The sequence below is a fragment of the Rhinolophus ferrumequinum genome, chromosome 24 (genome assembly GCF_004115265.2).
Source record: "Rhinolophus ferrumequinum isolate MPI-CBG mRhiFer1 chromosome 24, mRhiFer1_v1.p, whole genome shotgun sequence".
Lineage (NCBI taxonomy): Eukaryota > Metazoa > Chordata > Mammalia > Chiroptera > Rhinolophidae > Rhinolophus > Rhinolophus ferrumequinum.
Window position 1 is genome coordinate 37,413,647 of NC_046307.1, and position 17,859 is coordinate 37,431,505.

General features: G+C 33.5%; 1 protein-coding gene across 3 annotated transcripts in view; it reads left to right on the forward strand.

The window, feature by feature from the left end:
• RANBP17 (RAN binding protein 17) overlaps positions 1-17,859 on the forward strand; it is a 254,298-nt gene that overhangs the window by 60,254 nt on the left and 176,185 nt on the right. For all 3 annotated transcript variants that reach the window (XM_033096303.1, XM_033096305.1, XM_033096306.1), the window contains one exon: positions 1,986-2,121. In XM_033096303.1, the coding sequence (XP_032952194.1) occupies positions 1,986-2,121 (136 nt within the window). The remainder of the gene's footprint in view (positions 1-1,985; positions 2,122-17,859) is intronic.

Here is a 17,859-nt window from a genome sequence, read left to right on the forward strand (position 1 = left end):
TGTATATGATAAGGGGTAATTCAAAATGGTAAGTAAAAAGATAGACTATACAAGAAGGAAATGGTGTTGAAGAAGCTGGGTAGCCATTTGGGGAAAAATGATGATCCATATCTCATAAGATATGTTCAAGATAAATGCAAATGTTATCATAGAGGTAAATGTAAAAATGTGAAACATGAGAACACATCAGATTCAGGTAAGATCTTGTTATTATGCAAAATCCATAAAAGAAAAAATTGATACAATTTTCCACATAAGGAAAACAACAAAAACTTCTACATGGCATTAAAAAATACAATAATCAAAGTCAAGAGACATATGAAAAATGAGGAAAAATACTTACAGCTCAATCACAGGCAAAAGGCTCTGTTTTCTAATATATAAAAAATTTGTAGAACTCAGCAATAAAAAGACACCCAATAGAAAAAATTGGCAAAGGATACGAATGAACAGGTCACTATAAAGGACATAAATATGACTTTAAAAACATGGAAAATTTTTAACCTCACATACATGACAGAAATAAATTTAAAACTACACCGCGATGCCATTTTTCACATTTGAATAAATCCTTAAGTTTAATATCCTGAAATATCTATGTGCATGTGGACACTCAGACTGATGATAGAAGTATAAATTGTTTCAATTTCTGTGCAGGGCAATTTGGTAATAACTATCAAAATTAGAAAAGTTTATATTCTTAAGCTAGTAGTTTGACTTTTTGAAGTGTATATTGTAACTGTACATGTGTGAATGGTGTACAAAATTAATTTCAACATTTTTGTAACAGCAAAAAAATTATAAACAACTTTAGCATCCATCAGTAGGGGAATGTTTGAAAACATGGTACATTCATATGATGGAATGTTAAAGAGCTGTAAAAGAGAATAAGGAAGCTCCTTATGTCTAATATGGAAAGATCTGTGAGATACATTGTTAATGGAAAAAGCTGGGTTTAGAACCATAAGTATAGTATGCTCCATATGTTTAAAAGAGTTGGGAGGATAGTATATAGCCATATTTGCCTGTACATACATTTTAAAAAGTCTCTGGCAGGAAGCAAACTATCAACAGTGTGTGTATGTATGTTCTGTGTGCATAACTGGAGAAGTGGGTGGGTCAGGCTAGGCATACCTGCCTTTCTTTGAGTGCTGCTTCCTCAACAACCTCTACTTCTGTGTCTTAAAAAGATTGTTACAATATGCTGATTGCGTTAGCACCAGGCACTGGGTTGCCATCCATTGGAAAATTTTCATGAAAATAGATAATGAAAGGATTTCTCTTTTGAAAAGTCTAGACTAAGCTTTACATTATACTGAATTAAGTGTTTTTTCTCTAGGAAATTTAAGTTAACCTTCGGTTATTTATGATTTTCTGTTAATAATAATTGTACACTTGTATTAAAATAGTAAGGTCATCTTGTAATTTATTTCAGGTGAAATTTTATTTATTAAAAAAGTGACATAACTTGATCATTGTACCTCTTGATTTTTTTTTGTATTTTGAATCATGTGACCCCCAAATATATGATTATATAACAATAGAAGCTTCAATGAAAAAAGTAAAACCCCAAACTACATGCTCAATATTATTCTTTATTGCTATAATTTTATATATGCATAGATATTCCTGTGTATATTATATTCATAATAACTGTAGATACTTACAGCTATGTATATTATATATTTATATATATGTCTTGCATTTATGTATAATTTTTTGTAAAATAAGTCTATGTGTAGGCTTGTATGCATGTATATGTGTATGTATGTCTTAGGACAAAAGACTGGAAGGAATTAGACCAAATTGTAGTATCTCTTAGTGGTAGGATTTTAATGCTTTTTAAAATATTTTTTATAAATAGCTTTTATATTTTGTCACTTTTTACAGTAATTATATATATTGCATTACATTGACAGTGAATGTTTTAATGTTGTTTTTTGAAGAATTTTTACTGAAGCTTTTTTTCTTTCCTTCATGAAAAGAGTTTTTCAGCTTATATCTTTAATGGATACCGGATTGCCTCAGTGTTCTAATGAGAAAATAGAGCTCGCAATTCTCTGGTTCTTGGATCAGTTTCGTAAAACATATGTTGGTGATCAACTTCAAAGAACCTCAAAGGTAGGTTTTTACTAGAGATTAAAAAATATTATTGAAGATAAAGAAAGATGTTCACATAATAGCTTTGAGCCGAATGATATATTTATGCAATTTCTACATAAGAAATGTGATTAATCAATTGAAATCAATTAATTGGTATTGAAGGCAATGTGAAATAAATTTGCTCTTTTTATGCCTACATTTACCATTTTCATTGACGATTGATTGGCAGAGTTAGTGAATGTTTTTATGTGGCTAGTCATTAAATAGTAAAGATTATTTTAAACACTTGAATGGATTTTGCCTTATTGTATTGTAGTTCAAGGTTTAAAACATAAGATTTACTCTTTTAGTAATTCTGGGGTTTTTCTGGACACTTATTTATTTATGTGGTTTGCAGTATATTTTTCACTCATTCCCTGGCATTTTTACATGATATACTGTGATGACTAGGAGAGTCAGACATATCTTTGAGAGGCCACAGTTAAATCACCTTAATGTGGCGAACTCTTGTCCTGTGGTAATTGAAAGACATTACCATCAGGATATTTAGCTGAATTGGTCCTGAGGCATGATGGGGGATTATTGAGGGCAGGTAGGGGACCCCTCACCCAGGTCTTAATACTACTTGTGACCCTGAGTAGGACCTATGAGATTTCTTCTTTTTCCTGGAAGAGTAACTCTTTCCAAATCCTTCTCTGTAACAAGTCCCTAGAATATTCTTACCTCCTTTGGATTTATAGTTTGTGTTAGTAATGTTGAAGTGTTTCTTATTTGAAAAGTCTAGAAGAAAACTTGCTATATTGAACTGAGCTTTATTTTTTCCTGGGAAATTTAGCTCGACCTCCAGTTCATTTATGGTTTTCTGTTAATAATAGTTGTAAAGTTGTGTGAAAAAATATTTGTTCGATTTTGTTAAGATCATCCTTTAGTTCATTTCAGGTAGCTTTGTGGTTTTTTTTTGTTTCTTGTTTCTTTTTTTTTTTTTTGCTTTTTAAACGATAGCTTGATGCTTCCTTTGTCAAATATATTGTGATATTTTATTGCCATTTAGGATTAACATCAATAAAATTTTCTTAGAATTTAGCTGCTATTGAATGAGACCATTAGAAAGAAAAAGGAGTGGCTAGAAATAAATGTGTTAGGTTGGCACCACGTCAAATTAGAATCAGACAAAGTTACATGGTATGAAATTTATATTGGGTGCCTCTTTTAGAATCCTAGGTGTGTTACTTAAAGGTTGAGTTATGATTCTTTTATTTTAAATGTACCCAGGGAGTTTGTTATCTTGCTTTTGCAAAAGCGAATACTTATGAAACATTACTAATTCAATATCCATTTGGTCGAGGTCTTAAATCAGAACTGTATAATATGGAGTAGAAAAGTCTTCAAATGTTGTGTTTAAGTCTTTTGAAAGAAATATGTAAAGTAAGAGTAGTTCTTTTAGGGTAGTGGGATTTGGGAAACTCAAACACACACGCACACACACACAGTATCTTTTAATATAAGGTCATTGTGAGAAAAGTGAATTATAGAAAATCAGTTTTTCTTTTTTGAAAAAGCTTACATATTGGGAAAAGAATAAATACATTATCAGACAGGTGTTGATTCTTTTGTCAAAACTTGAACATTTTTGGTGTATGTATCTTACCGTATTTTCAGAGTTTAGGCCTAAGATGATGTTATTTCTAAGACTTTCCTACTACATTATCCCAAAGTGAAGCCAGTGCTTTCCGCTTTTCTTTTTCTCTGGCTAGTTTTCCAATCTGCTTTTATAGGAACTATTTTTGGGGGTCCTTAATATGTGCCCTGGCACGCTTCTGGGACCTTTTCACATTCTCTCTAGTCCTTAAAACAAGCCTGAGAGGTTGGTATTATTGTTCCCATTTACAAATGAAAGAACAGACTGTCTAAGACATAAGTTCTCTACATACTTTTTTCTGGCAACCAACTAAGGAAGACTAGATGAAAAATATTTTTTGGTTAGTGTATCGTCACATTGCAAATTGTGGCAGAAACGGGGAGAGTGTGGATAATAGTAAGAGAATAATGGTTAGTGTGCACTTATTTTGTCTTAGGAACTGTACTCTTAAGCACAGTCTCATTGGAGTGGGTCAGACAGAGTACAATTTACAAGGCTCTTCCCACTCTCTTTTCTATGTATGTCACCGGTTTCATGCTTCATTACTCCATACTTGTACTACATACTTCATGTGTGCTAAAATTTTCTGCTTCTTTAAAAGTCTGCGTTCTGTGTCAGTTCTGGACATTTGAACAAAATCTTTCCTCTGCCTAGAACCTATTTCTTTTAAATCCATCTTCCACCTCCCTGCCTTACTCTGCTAACTCCTACTTACGTTTCACATCAGATACCCCATCTTTTAGGGTACCATTCTTAACTTAAATTCTGGGAGAGTTTCTTTTCTCCATGTTCTATATAGCACCATGTTTCCTATTTTAATATTGTACCTTGCATTGTAAGTATTTGTTAACAAAATATATATAAATCGTACTTTGGGTTAGGACTGTTTTTTTTGCTATCATCTCGGAGTGCCTGGCATATTGCTTGTATGCTTTCTACTAGATAATGGTTGAATGTATATATTTAGTAGAATTCCATAGGAATTGGGTCTAGACCTCATGTATAATACTTTGAGGTAATAAAGGATATGTTCTTGAGTTGGGAAATAATGCTGACTTTAGTGAAATTGTTTGGCAATTTTAAATAAGACATACTATTTAAGCATTTTGAAAATTTTATAGAAGCCTGCATATGCAAAATAATATAATTTATAGAAATAAGTGTTTCAGGAACCAAGATGGAATCATTGAAGAGTCCTAATTGATATGCAGAATAGAAGTATGTCCTATAAGGGAAAAAGAAGAATCATAAAAGTTACTGTAGGCTTTCATTGAACAGATAGTCTGTGCCAAAGACTTTGCATAGCACTTGACAAGCCTCTAATGTTTTTTCACAGGAACTCCATGAAAATAGTTATTTTTATTAACTCCTACCCCACCTCTTTTTACATAAAAATAGTTAATTGGAATAGTCAACTAATGTGTTTGTTTTGTTTTGTTTTGTTGTTTTGAACCCACGACACCTGATAACAGAGCCTATGCTATTAACCACTTTGCTATATTGTCTCCTGTTGGGTCTTTAACTAGGATACCGAATGGACCCTTCAAACTCAACAGGTTCAAAAAACCCTTTCCTATTTTGAGGAAGGTTGACTTTGGACCCCAAATTACCACTTTATTCTTACTTCTTATATCTGATCTATCACCTGATCTTGCTGATATTCTTTTCTAAATATCTCTCAGTTCCACTCCTTTCTCAATCACTTTCCTTTTTATCCTCATTGTTACTACTGGTCATTTCTCACTGGATTTCAAAAGTCTTCTAATTGTCCTCTGTTTCCATTTTGCCTTCCCCCTCCAGTCCATTTTCCATACTGCCACCAGAGGGATCTTTTCTTCAGTAGAAAACCAGAGAGAGTAATATAATGAACACTCATATACCCATCATCCAGCTTTGTCAAATATAAATGCTTTGCCATATTTGCTTCAGGTCTGTATATTTTAAAATTAAACATTGACCTGTCGTTGCTCTGATTCTGTTCTTCTCACTTCTTGCCCAAAAGTAACCACTACCCAAAATTTAATGTTATTTGCATGCATGGTTTTATTTTACCACATTTTATTTTATAAATATTAGATAATACTAGACTTTATAGAAAATTATTGATCAACATTGTTTTTGAGATTTATCCATGATACATGTAGTTCTAATTTATTCTAATTATTGAATTGTATTACAGTATGTTATTGTGCATTCTGTATTTATTTTTTTCTGTTAGTATATGTTTCCAGTTTTAAAGTTTACCAAAAAAATACTACAGTAAATATTCTAATATATTTTTCTTCATGCATATGAATGAGTTTCTTGAAGGTGAATACTAGAAGTGGAATTGCTGGGCTGTGCAATATATATACACATATATATATGTGTGTATATATGTATATATATATATATATATATATAATATATCTCCAAGATATATATATATATCTTCAGCTTTACAAGATATTATCAGGTTGCCCTCCTAAGTCTTATAATAGTTTGTTCTCCCTCCTCCAGCAGAATAGGTATGTGTTGCTGTATATTGTCATAATACTTGCTTTTGTCAGACTTTAAATATTTCCAATCTTTAGGAAACACACTTCTTTCTGTGTCATTTATCTGCTTAAAATTCTTATTGGTTTCCCATTATTAACAAAATAAACTCCTTCTTAAGGTCAAACTTTGCTCCCTTTGCAACCTTTTCTTTTTACACTGCATTCCACACTATGACATGATTTGTATGTGCTGCTGCCTCTTTCCCTCTTCCCTATGTCTACTCTTTATCCACTGAGTATTAATAAGTAACTGCTACATATTAAGACCAGGGATATAAAGGCAAATGGGATGGTCCATCTCCCCAGTTAAGTTTTCAATTATAGAGCAAGTGAAGAAAAAACTATAAAATTTACCCATTTATACATTAAGACAGTATATAAAGAAAAGACCGAGTATTAAATAAGTGCTGCTGGGACATTTGATTATCTATATATAAAAATTAGGCTTATTATTTCACAGCATACAAAAATCCCATCCAAGTAAATTAGAGGACGCAGTATGAAAAGCTGGAGATTACGATTTAGGGATAGGGAATGATTTTTTTAAGACATTAAAGCCCCAACTGTAAATCCAAAGGTTGTTAAATTTTACCCATATTAAAAGTAAAAACTGGATCAAAGGACATAATAAACCACGTAAAAAGACAAACTGGACACAGGGTAAGACATTTGCAATACATGTAACTTAAAGAGAATCAATATTCAGTTATAGAAACAATTGCTATGAATCAATAACAGAAAAACTCCCCGTAGAAAAATGGGCAAAAGATACAAATAAACAGTTTACAGAAGAGGAAATCGCAGTTGCCAGTAAACATGAAAAGATGTTCATCCTTTCATGGACTCAGGGGAAGGCAAATTACAGGTGCAGTGAGATACCATATCATACCTATCAGCTAGGGACAATTAAAAAGTCTGATGAAAGTAAGTATTTGTGAGGAAGTGAAATAGCAAAAACTAGGGCAACCACCGGAAAGGAACTAAAAATATATATAGTGAAAAAAATTATTAATGTTATTAAAATGTTACACTAGAAAAATATTTACTTAGTGTAAAAGAAAGCAATACAGGAAAACTAGAGGAACAAAAAAGACATGAGACATTAAAAAAAAAGTAAAATGGCTGACATAGACTCAACAATAGCAATAATAACATTGAGTTTAAAATGAATTATACAATCCAACCAATAGGTGGAGAATGTTAGACTGGATTTAAAAAATAAAAGGCAGGGGAAAAATGTCCAACATGCTACCTGCAGAACACACATTTTAAATTCAAAGATACAGATAGATTGAAACTAAAAGGATGGCCAAAGATACACAGTCAGCAACCATAAAAAAGCTGGAATGGCTATACTAATATCAGAGAAAATAGCCTTTCAAAGAAAAAAATATCACTAGGGATAAAGAGGGACATTTTATAATAATAAAATAGTCAAACTTTTGAAGAAGATAACAACAATTATAAACATGTATGTACCAAACCAAACAACCGGGATCCCAAATACGTGAAGCAAAACTGACAGAAATAACAGCAGTAACAGTTGAAGACTGATGCCCTAATTTTTACATTAATGGATAGAACAACTAAGCAGAGGATCTATAAGGTAGGAATAGACTTTAACAACACTGTAAACCAACTAGACCACAGACAGCTATAGAACACTCTACCCAACAACAGCAAAATTTACATTATTCTTGAGTACACACAGAACATTGTCCAGGATAGATCATGTGCTTGACCATAAAACAAAACTCAATAAAAGGATCGAAATCATACAAAGTGTGTTCTCCAACCATAATGTAATGAATGGAAATCAACAACAAAGAAATTTGGAAAACTTAAATATGTGGAAATTAAACAACACAATTCTAAATAACCAATGAGTCAAAGAAGAAATCACAAGGGAAATTAGGAAATACTTTGAGGTGAAAGAAAGTGAAGACACAAGATACCAAAACTTATCAGATTCAGCGGAAGCAGTACTTAGGAGTAAATAGATAGCTGTAAATAAACACCTGCATTAAAAGAGAAGAAGCATGTTAAATACGTATACTAAGCTTCCATCTTAACGCATTGGAAAATAAGAAGAAAGTAAACCTAAAACAAGTAGAAAGAAGGCTATAATAAAGATTAGTGTAGAAGTCAATGAAATAGAAATTCAAACAATAGCAAAAATCAATGAAATCCAAACTTGGTTCTTTGTAAAGATAAACAAAATTGACAAACCTTTAGCTAGAGTGACAAAAAGAAGACTCAAAAGTACTAAAATCAGGAATGAAGTAGGGGACATTACTATTGACCTTATAGAAATAAAAAGGATTATAATGGAATACTATGAACAGTTGAATCCCAGTAAGTTACATAATTTAGATGAAACGGACAAAGTCCTAGAAAGACATACACTACTGAAACTGATTCAAGAAGTTAATAGAAATCTGAACAGATGTACAGCTAAAGAGATTGAATTAGTTATCAAAGATAATCCACAAAGAAGAGCTCAGGCCCAGATGGCTTCCCTCATGAACTCTACCAAACATTCAGAGAATTAATACCAATTCTTCATAAATGCTTCCGAAAAGTAGAAAATGATAGAACACTTCCCAACTTGTAAGGCCAGTTTACTCTTCCTACCAGAACCATACAAATACATCACAAAAAAGAAAACTACTCACCAATATCTGCTATGAATATAGATGCAAAAAAGAAAAAAAAGAAAATACGAGCAAACTGAATCCAACAACGTATAAATGCTTTGCCTTGTGATCGGGAGCAAGACAAGGATGTCTCTTTACTTGTGTTGAACATTGTACTAGAGGTTCTGGTCAGGGAAATTAGGCAACAAAATGAAACAAATGACACCCAGATTGGAAGGGAGAAAATAAAACTATCTCTGTTCACACATGAGATGTCCTTGTATATAGGAAATCCTAAGAATCCACTTAAAAACTATTAGAACTAGTAAATATCAGTTAGTTTGCAGGATAGAAGATCAATATAAAAATCAATTGAATTTTTATACACTTGAAGTAACCAGCCTGAAAATTAAGTGAATAAAACATAGCATTTACAATAGTATTAAAAAGAATTACATACTTAGGAATAAATTTAACAAAAGAAGCACAAACCTTATATAAACTGAAAACTAAAAAACATTGTTGGAACAAAGTAAAGAAATGTAATGAATGGAAAGATATCCCATGGTCATGAATCAGAAGACTCAATATTACTACGATGGCAATACTCCCCCACCCATCCCTGCCCCAAGTTGATCTACAGTTCAACACAAGCTCTATCAAAATCTTAGCTGTGTTCTTTGCAGGAATTGACAAGCTTATTCTAAGATTCATATGTAAATTTAAAGTACTAACAATAGCCCAAAAAATACTGAAAAAGAAGAGTAATTTCCAAACTTGCTACAAAGCAACAATCATGAAGACAGTCTGGTGCTGTCACAAGGGTAGACATATAGGTCAGGGAAATAGAATTGAGAGTCCAGGTGGAAAACCTCACGTTCACGGTCAGTTTATTTTCACAATATAATCCAAGGGTGAACGAATAGTCTTTTCAGCAAATGGTGCCGGGACAACAGGACATCCCCGTGCGAAAGAATGAAGCTGAACCCGTCTCCCACCATGTACAAAGAGAAAGTCAAAATGAAAAGGGCCCAAATGTAATAGTTAAAACTGTGAAACTCTTAGAAGAAAATGTCGGAGTAAATCTTTATGACTTTGGATGGGGCAATAGTTTCTTAGCTACTACACCAAAAGCAGAAGCAACCAAAGAAAATAGATAAATGGGGCTTCATCAAAACGAATAACTTTGTGCTTCAAAGGACATCATCAAAAAAATAAAAATGCAACCCACAGAATGAGAGAAAATATGTGCAAATCATTTGTCTGATAAGGGACTTGCATCTAAATATATAAAGAACTCTTCAAACTCAATACAAGATAACCCAATTTAAAAATGGGAAAAGAATTTGAATGGACATTTCTCCAAAGACACACAAATGGCCAATAAGCACATGAGAAGATGTTTAACAACACTATAATTCATGGAGAATTAAATCACTGTAATTCAGGGAAATTCATGTCAATACTATAATGAGATACCACTTCACATCCCTAGGAGGGATTTAATCATAAAGATAGATAATAACAAATATTGGTGAGGATGTGGAGAAGTTGGACCTTTGTACACTGCTGGTGGGAATGTAACATGGTGCAAACAGTTTGGAAAACTGTCCAGCAGTTCTTCAAAAAGTTAAACACAGAGATACCATAAAATCCAGCAATTCCACTCCTATGAATATACCCAAGAGAAATGAAAACACACATCCACATAAAAACATTGCTGTTAACAGAATCGTTATTCCTAGTAGCCATAAAGTAGAAAAATATCCAAATGTCCATCAACTGAAGAATGGATAAATAAAATGTGGGATATACCAAAATGGGATATTAATTCAGTCATCAAAAGGAATGGAGTATGGATACATGCTACAATTTTAATGATCCTTGAAATCATAATGCTAAATGAAAGAAGAAAGCTACAAAAGAACAAATATTGTAAGATTCCATTTATGTGAAATTTCCAGAAAAGGCAAATCTATAAAAACGGAAAGTAAATTATTGGTTGCCTAGGAAGGGTATCTTTTTTGCAGTGTTGAAAATATTCTGAAACTGACTGTGATAATGGCTGCAAATACCTGTTGATATACTAGAAACCACTGAATTGTATACTTTAAACATCTGAATTGCATAGTAGGTAAATGTCTCACTTATTACCAAAATAAGACAAAAACTCACTTTTAAAACAGGGAAAAGATTTAAACAAGCACATCAAAAGAAAAATATCTAAATGGCCAATAATCACATAAAAAGATGCTCAACATTGTTGATCATCAGTGAAATCAAATTAAATACCAATATACACCTGCCAAACTGGCTAAAAATAAAAAAGACTGATAAAACCAACCCTTGAAGATGGTGTGGAATACATGAAACTATCATACGTTGCTAGTACGGAGTGTAAATTGATGAAACCATTTTGGAAAACTATTTAGTGATATCTACTAAAACTGAACATAGCTTATCCTATAATTCATCAGTTTCATTCTTAGGTATAAACCCAGAAGAAATGAGTATATATCCACTAAGTGACATGTACAAGAGTGTTCATAGTAGCTTCATTGATAACATCCAAGAACTGGAAACCCATGTCTATCAAGAGTCAAATGGATAGATATATTAACGTACAGTCGGTCATACAATGTAATACTACACAGCAGGAAAAGAAAAGAAAAAACATTTTGCTACATGCAAAATTTGGGTGAATTTATGATAATCAACTTAGCCATGATGATAAATGAAAAAGTTAGACACAAAGTGTACGTACTTTATGATTCTACTTAACAATTCACAGTCAGAATTAATTTATGGTGATAGAAGTCAGAATGGTGGTTACCTTTGGGAAGAGTGAATATATTGACTGGAAAAGTTGAGCAAGGTAGCCTTCTGGGGAGCTGTAAATATTTTTATCTTGATGGGAGTGACATGAGTGCATGCATATGTAAAAATTCACTGAGCTTATTATGATTTAAGCACTTTAGTGTATGTATGTTATACCTCAATAAAATTTTTTCACAAGAGATTATTCATAGAAGCCTGATGTGTAATTGTGAGAACAAAAGGAAACTTGTCCATTAGCGGGTCAATGGATAAATAAATTTTTGTAGAGTCGTACAGTGGGATTCTGTACAGCAATGAAAACAATCATTCATTTTTGAATAAATAAAAAAGCCTTCCATATTTTATTTAAGAAGTTGTAGAAGGATATATATGTAATATGATACTCCCTATATCAAATATGTTAACATTATATGTTCATGAACTCTATATAAAAATGTAAAACTTTGTATGGCATTGGTAAACACTGAATTCAGGATCATGATTATCTCTTGTTGAGCAGATGTATGGAGTTAAGTAAAAAGGCACAAGAGACTTCAGCTGTAATGTCTTATTTCTTGGTCTGCAAGATGGTTTTGCACGGGTGTTGACTGTTATTATAATTTGTTCCTTTTTTTATATTTGAGATTTTTAACCAATAAAACAAATAATTGTAAGCACTCCAGTTAAACATAGCAAGTCTAATATTCACGTTTATCCTCTGTAATTTAAAACCCTACTGTAATGACTGTAAAGTAATAAAAATACATATTCTTATAAGGAAAAAATGGGAGAGATGCTAAACAATGAGACACTTGAAGCTAGCAACCAGATACATAAGTTGTATTTGTCCTAATGTACCTGAGAGAGCTGAACCTTAAATGCTTGCAGTGGAGGAAGCATTTGATTTGCGCTAAGAAAAGCTCAGAACTCAGAGATGTTAGCTACCTTTGAAGGCTAGGGCTCAAGGTATTGCTGAAAATAGGAGAACTGGTTTAAATTGTGTGTTAGGACTGGTTAGATTGCCATGGCACCTGCCTACCCCAGCACGACTAGAGCCTCCTCTCCAGTTCTTGCAGGAGACAGGAATTTGGTTTTTATGGAAGTTTAAACAGCTGGGGATGAGAAAGACACTGAACTGAAAATGCTCCCAGAAGTTCCTCAACTCTTGGTATCAACACGGTAAGCTGGGTGTGAAGTTCCAAAGCAGGAGATTGGTGAAATGCAGTAGAAGTAAGAAAGAGAGTTTTACAGATACGGATGTGTGGATCCCCATTTTAAAAATCGCCTAATTTATGACCCTACAGTGGAGTTTACTGGATTACAAGCTCTTTGTGAACAGTCAGTCTTGAGTGCCTCATTCTAAGAAACGGACAGACAGCTGTGAACTGCCAGCCTTGTGAAGAAAGCCTCATATGTGAAAAACAGAGAAAAACACAGAAACTAGGAAATTGACGCATAACCAAAGAAAATGATTTTTATTCCAACCGTGAAACAAGAACCGATAAAAAGGGTAATTTAGAGAAGAAAAAGCTCTTTGAAATTTAATACATGATAGCAGAAATTAAATCTTGGTAGATTTCGACGATAATGTAGCAAATATCACCCTGAAAGTAGCACAGAAAGTTAAAATAAAAATGGACAATAGGAGAGAAAAATAAGAAAATTAGACATTCCAGGAAGCCCAACAGTGGATTAATATGAGTTCCAGGAAGAGGAAATGAATGAATATTAGAAAATTTCTTGTAATAAAGGATGAGAGATTCCATAATGAAAAGGACTATGCAGGGGTCCAGCCAAGTGAGTAAAAGAAAGTTCATATCAAGGCACATCATTGGAATTCACTTCATCAGGGAGGGAAAGAGATCCTAAAAGCTTCCAGACACGTAAAACAGGTGACATTGAAAAGACTAGGAATGAGAATTAAATTGGCATTCTCGGTTGCAACACTAGAAGTATAAGACAGTGGAACCATACCCTCACAGTTTGGGAGGGAAAACAATGAATTCCAATTTAAAATTTTATATCCAGTCAAACTTAAACAAGACATTTTTAATCAAAGCCTCAAACTTTACTTCCCTTAAATCCATTACCATGAGGTTGCTGGAGGCTGTGTTCCACCAAATTGAAGAGGGTAAACCCAGAAAGAAAAAGGAAAGCATGGGGTCTGAGAATCAGGAATCCAACAGAGAGAGGTAAAGGGAATTTCCAGCTTGATGACAGAGGGAAGCTCTAGTTTGACAGCTGTGCCGAAGCATGGAGAGCAACCAGTTTAGACTGGAACAAGTGAGAGGTCATTGGGTTTTCTTTTTCTTTTCTTTCTTTTTTCTTCTTCTTTTTTTTGTTAAGGAACTGATTGATTACCTGATGTGTTGGATCACATTGAGAGGAGTTGAGGGCATTTATAGGTCTTAAATAGCGTTTGAGAATCAATTTGCAATAGGCAGAAACATAGAAAATGTAGGTAAATGAAAAGTGAGTCAAATTAAATGTTTGTAAAGAAAGGAAATCCAGTTATAGTCGTACCATGTAGCTTAGTTGTGAATAATAGGTGCCTTATCATAAATATGTTAGGGAGTCAAAAGATAATGTCTAAAATTAAAAATCAAGAAATAGCTGTATCAGCATGTTATTTAGGAGAATGGATGAAAATAGTAAAAGAAATTGCTGAAAGAGTTGAAACTGGGTTTACTGAGTATTGGAATCAGATATGGGGAGAAATAGGTGAGGATGGCAGCTTTTCATTATTACTATTAATTTTTAAATGATATATACGTATAATTTTAATAGAAATAAATTAATTTGGACCATTGCAATGTCATTTTATACATGCGGTGATAATGGTGAACATAGGGTATCATGGGAGCCCAGCGCATAGGGGTTAGTCCAGACGCTGGGACTCAGATGGCCTCTGGGAGAGGCAATTCCTGAATGGAATCCAGAGAACTAGTAGAAGCCCTGGGAAAAGAAGGAGGAGAGTAGGATGCATGTTCTGGAAGGTAGGAGCGGAATGTGCAAAGCCTCAAAGATTGCACATGGGAAGAAAAGCAGCTTAGTTAGGGCTTGCAGTACCCCCAGTGACCATTACAGAACCTAACATTGTAAATACTCAGTAAATGTTTGTTGAATGAATGAGTATATAATTGATGTATGGGAAGGGGTTTTTTAAGAGTGCGAAGTCTGGGAACATGGCAGTCCTGTGTAGCCTACCTTGCATCTAGGGCACCAGAAGCCTGGGTGAAAGGTAGCATTCAGGCCTGTGCAAACTGACCAGGTTGTCATCCAACTGTGCGGACTGTTTCTGAGATACACAAATCTGTTCTGGAGTTCAGTAACAGTGTCATTAGAGTACGCCAGCTTGCTCTTGGAGTAAAATGTACTAACCAAAAGTGTGACTAAGAGTTAAACCATGTATGTAAATAGATCGCCCACTTACAATATTAGGATACGATTTCAAACATTAAAACTCTTCTAAATATAGTCGCATCTTTGTTGGGGTACGTCAGAATTTTTGCAGAAATTTTTTCTTTCCTTTTGTACCCATCAGTTGTTCTGCCAGTAAATATTACTAGTGCTTTCTTTTACCTCACGGTATGGTATGGTAGATGCCATCATTGACCACAATTATGAGTTGCTTCAGTTTATTGAGAACAGTTTTCAATATAAACATTTTTAAATTTGATGTCCATTCCTTTATTAGGAAAAGTCCATTTTAATTGTTAACCCAATTAAAATGGGGTAAGGGAGAACGCTTTTTAAACACATACATACACGTACATTTTGGCTTCGGCTTCGGAATATTTACCAAAGGTTGGAAGTTTTGGACTGAGTTCTTGAATCCTTTTATTTATTCAAGCCAGCCCTACCATAAACATCAGTTTTGCTTTGGTCGGTTACAAAATCTCACCAATAAGTGAAATTCCAAATGTTTTTAGTCTTTAGAACGTATTTCCCTTTAAAAATAGATCTACAAAGAGTTATTTAATCAACAACACTGATAAACTACAGTAGTAGTAGAAGTCGGAATTTTGGCCTCTTAAACTAAGGCACCAGAAATTGAGAAAGTAAGTTCCCTTTCCCTCCTAGGATTTAAAATTTGAAATAGGCAAGTTAGTCTTAGAGATTTTCTCTTTCTTCACTCCCTGTGTTGACATCCTATCCAGTCAGCCACCACCAGGGATTTCATTCTCTAAAATGACCTGTATCTCTTCTTCATCACCACACACACAGCAACACACATACACACACAGAGCAACACACACACACACACACACACACACACACACAGCAACACACACCCTACCTTACAAATTTGCTTTCTTTCCAAACACCCAGCATCTGCCAGATGTCGAAAAGAAAGCATTCCAATTAATGTATGAATGAATTCTAAAAAGGATTTGCCTTTTCTAAAGAAGGTGTTTATTAATGCCAAAGAATTTCAAATGGTATTACAAAAGAAAGTCAGTAAAAAAATCAGGCTATGTTGAGGTAGCTACTTAGATTCGGGCATTATATAAGGTCTGAGAGTTAGTTTCCTACTTTTTCTTTTTTCTTTTTTCTCTTGCCTTCATCCTCCTGAATCTAGCTATTTCCCAAAATTTTTCAGATTGCTCTTCAGGAAGGTTCTCAAAGCATTGAGAAGGTTGTGAATCCAGAGGGAGTGAAGGCAGCAGAGTAATTTATAAACAGGATGACCACACATTTAGATTTGCTTAGCTTCGTCTCGGTTCACACTCATCCTGGCATAACTGATGGTTAATCACTACACCTTTCATTCTCAAAAGTGTCGCTGTTTGGATAATAAATTTATGGTCACCTTATGTATAAGTCACTTATTTATAAATAGGACATTGTAGTAAGTCATAAATGAGAAATAATTTTGTTAAGGCTAAGCAAGTGATCCTTTTCTTATGACTCTGGCTCTTCATACCTGAGTAAAAGCCTTGTTTATAAACATCATGAGCTGGTGATAATATATTAGCACATTGTATCCTTGTAATTCTGTGCAATAACTTGGAATTTGCATTAAGATAATAAGTGCCCATTGATATATTTTCAAGTCATTCAAAATAGAAATGGAAACACTTCAACTCCCAAGCATCATCTTTGTATATAAGCTATCTAAATTGTTTTGTATAATTACCTATTATCCAGCTTTTCTCCTCCTGTTGAGTACACACATGAAGCAGCAGATGGCATTCTCTCCCTACAATGTTAGCTTCTCTTGTATAAACTGTTACTAACAGTTACTGCTAAATTGAGTAGGAAAGCACTTGAATAATGAAACAGAAAAACATATCGTAACAGTAACTTCAGTGGACTGCTGTAGTCAGAAGTGCAATCCGATGTTGAAATAATGTACTTGCTTTTTTAGGTACTTGGATATGTCTCAATTGTTGGCAAAACATATCTTTGTACTTGGTAACAGTTTTAGGGAAAAGCATTTTGGAAATTCAATCCAAGAAAACTGTCTTGTGCATAGAATTTTCACTTTGGTGGAAAATAAGTAGCAGCTTTAAAACATGTGAAGCAGTAAACACTTAAAATATTTTAGTATAATCAGTACATAATGCAGGTTACAGGGGAAAAGTACCTTCAAAAATTAAGATTATCTTTTGAAGTTCGCATTGGAAAATAATGATCAGTTACTTTGGGAATTTTCTCCAAATGTTTTAAAACTTTTTGAACTTTCTTTCTGTGCGCCTTCACATGTGCTGTGGAATGTATTGTAATCTGTCTCTGATAGAATGTTATTAGAGCTACTCGCTGAGTTTTCTTTCTTAGAGAATGGTTAGTTCTTATAGTTAATGCTTGTACTGCCACATTTTATTGTTCAGGGATTTGTTCTTTCAACTGTCAGATAAAACATCTAATGCATATATAATACATATAATAATACATCTATATTCAGACAGGCCCTTTTTAAAAAGATGATTTCTGTAACCCTTTCCCACTTAATTACTCTTATATGTTAATGTATATTAACTATTAAAGAAACACATTCTATACCCCTGTTTAACAGAAAGCTGAGTGAAGCAGACTGAAAGCCTAATAATTTTATTTTTCAAATGTTTTTGCTTTATAAATAGATTTGCCCAGTTCCCCTTTTCAGTATGAACTCCTTAAGTGC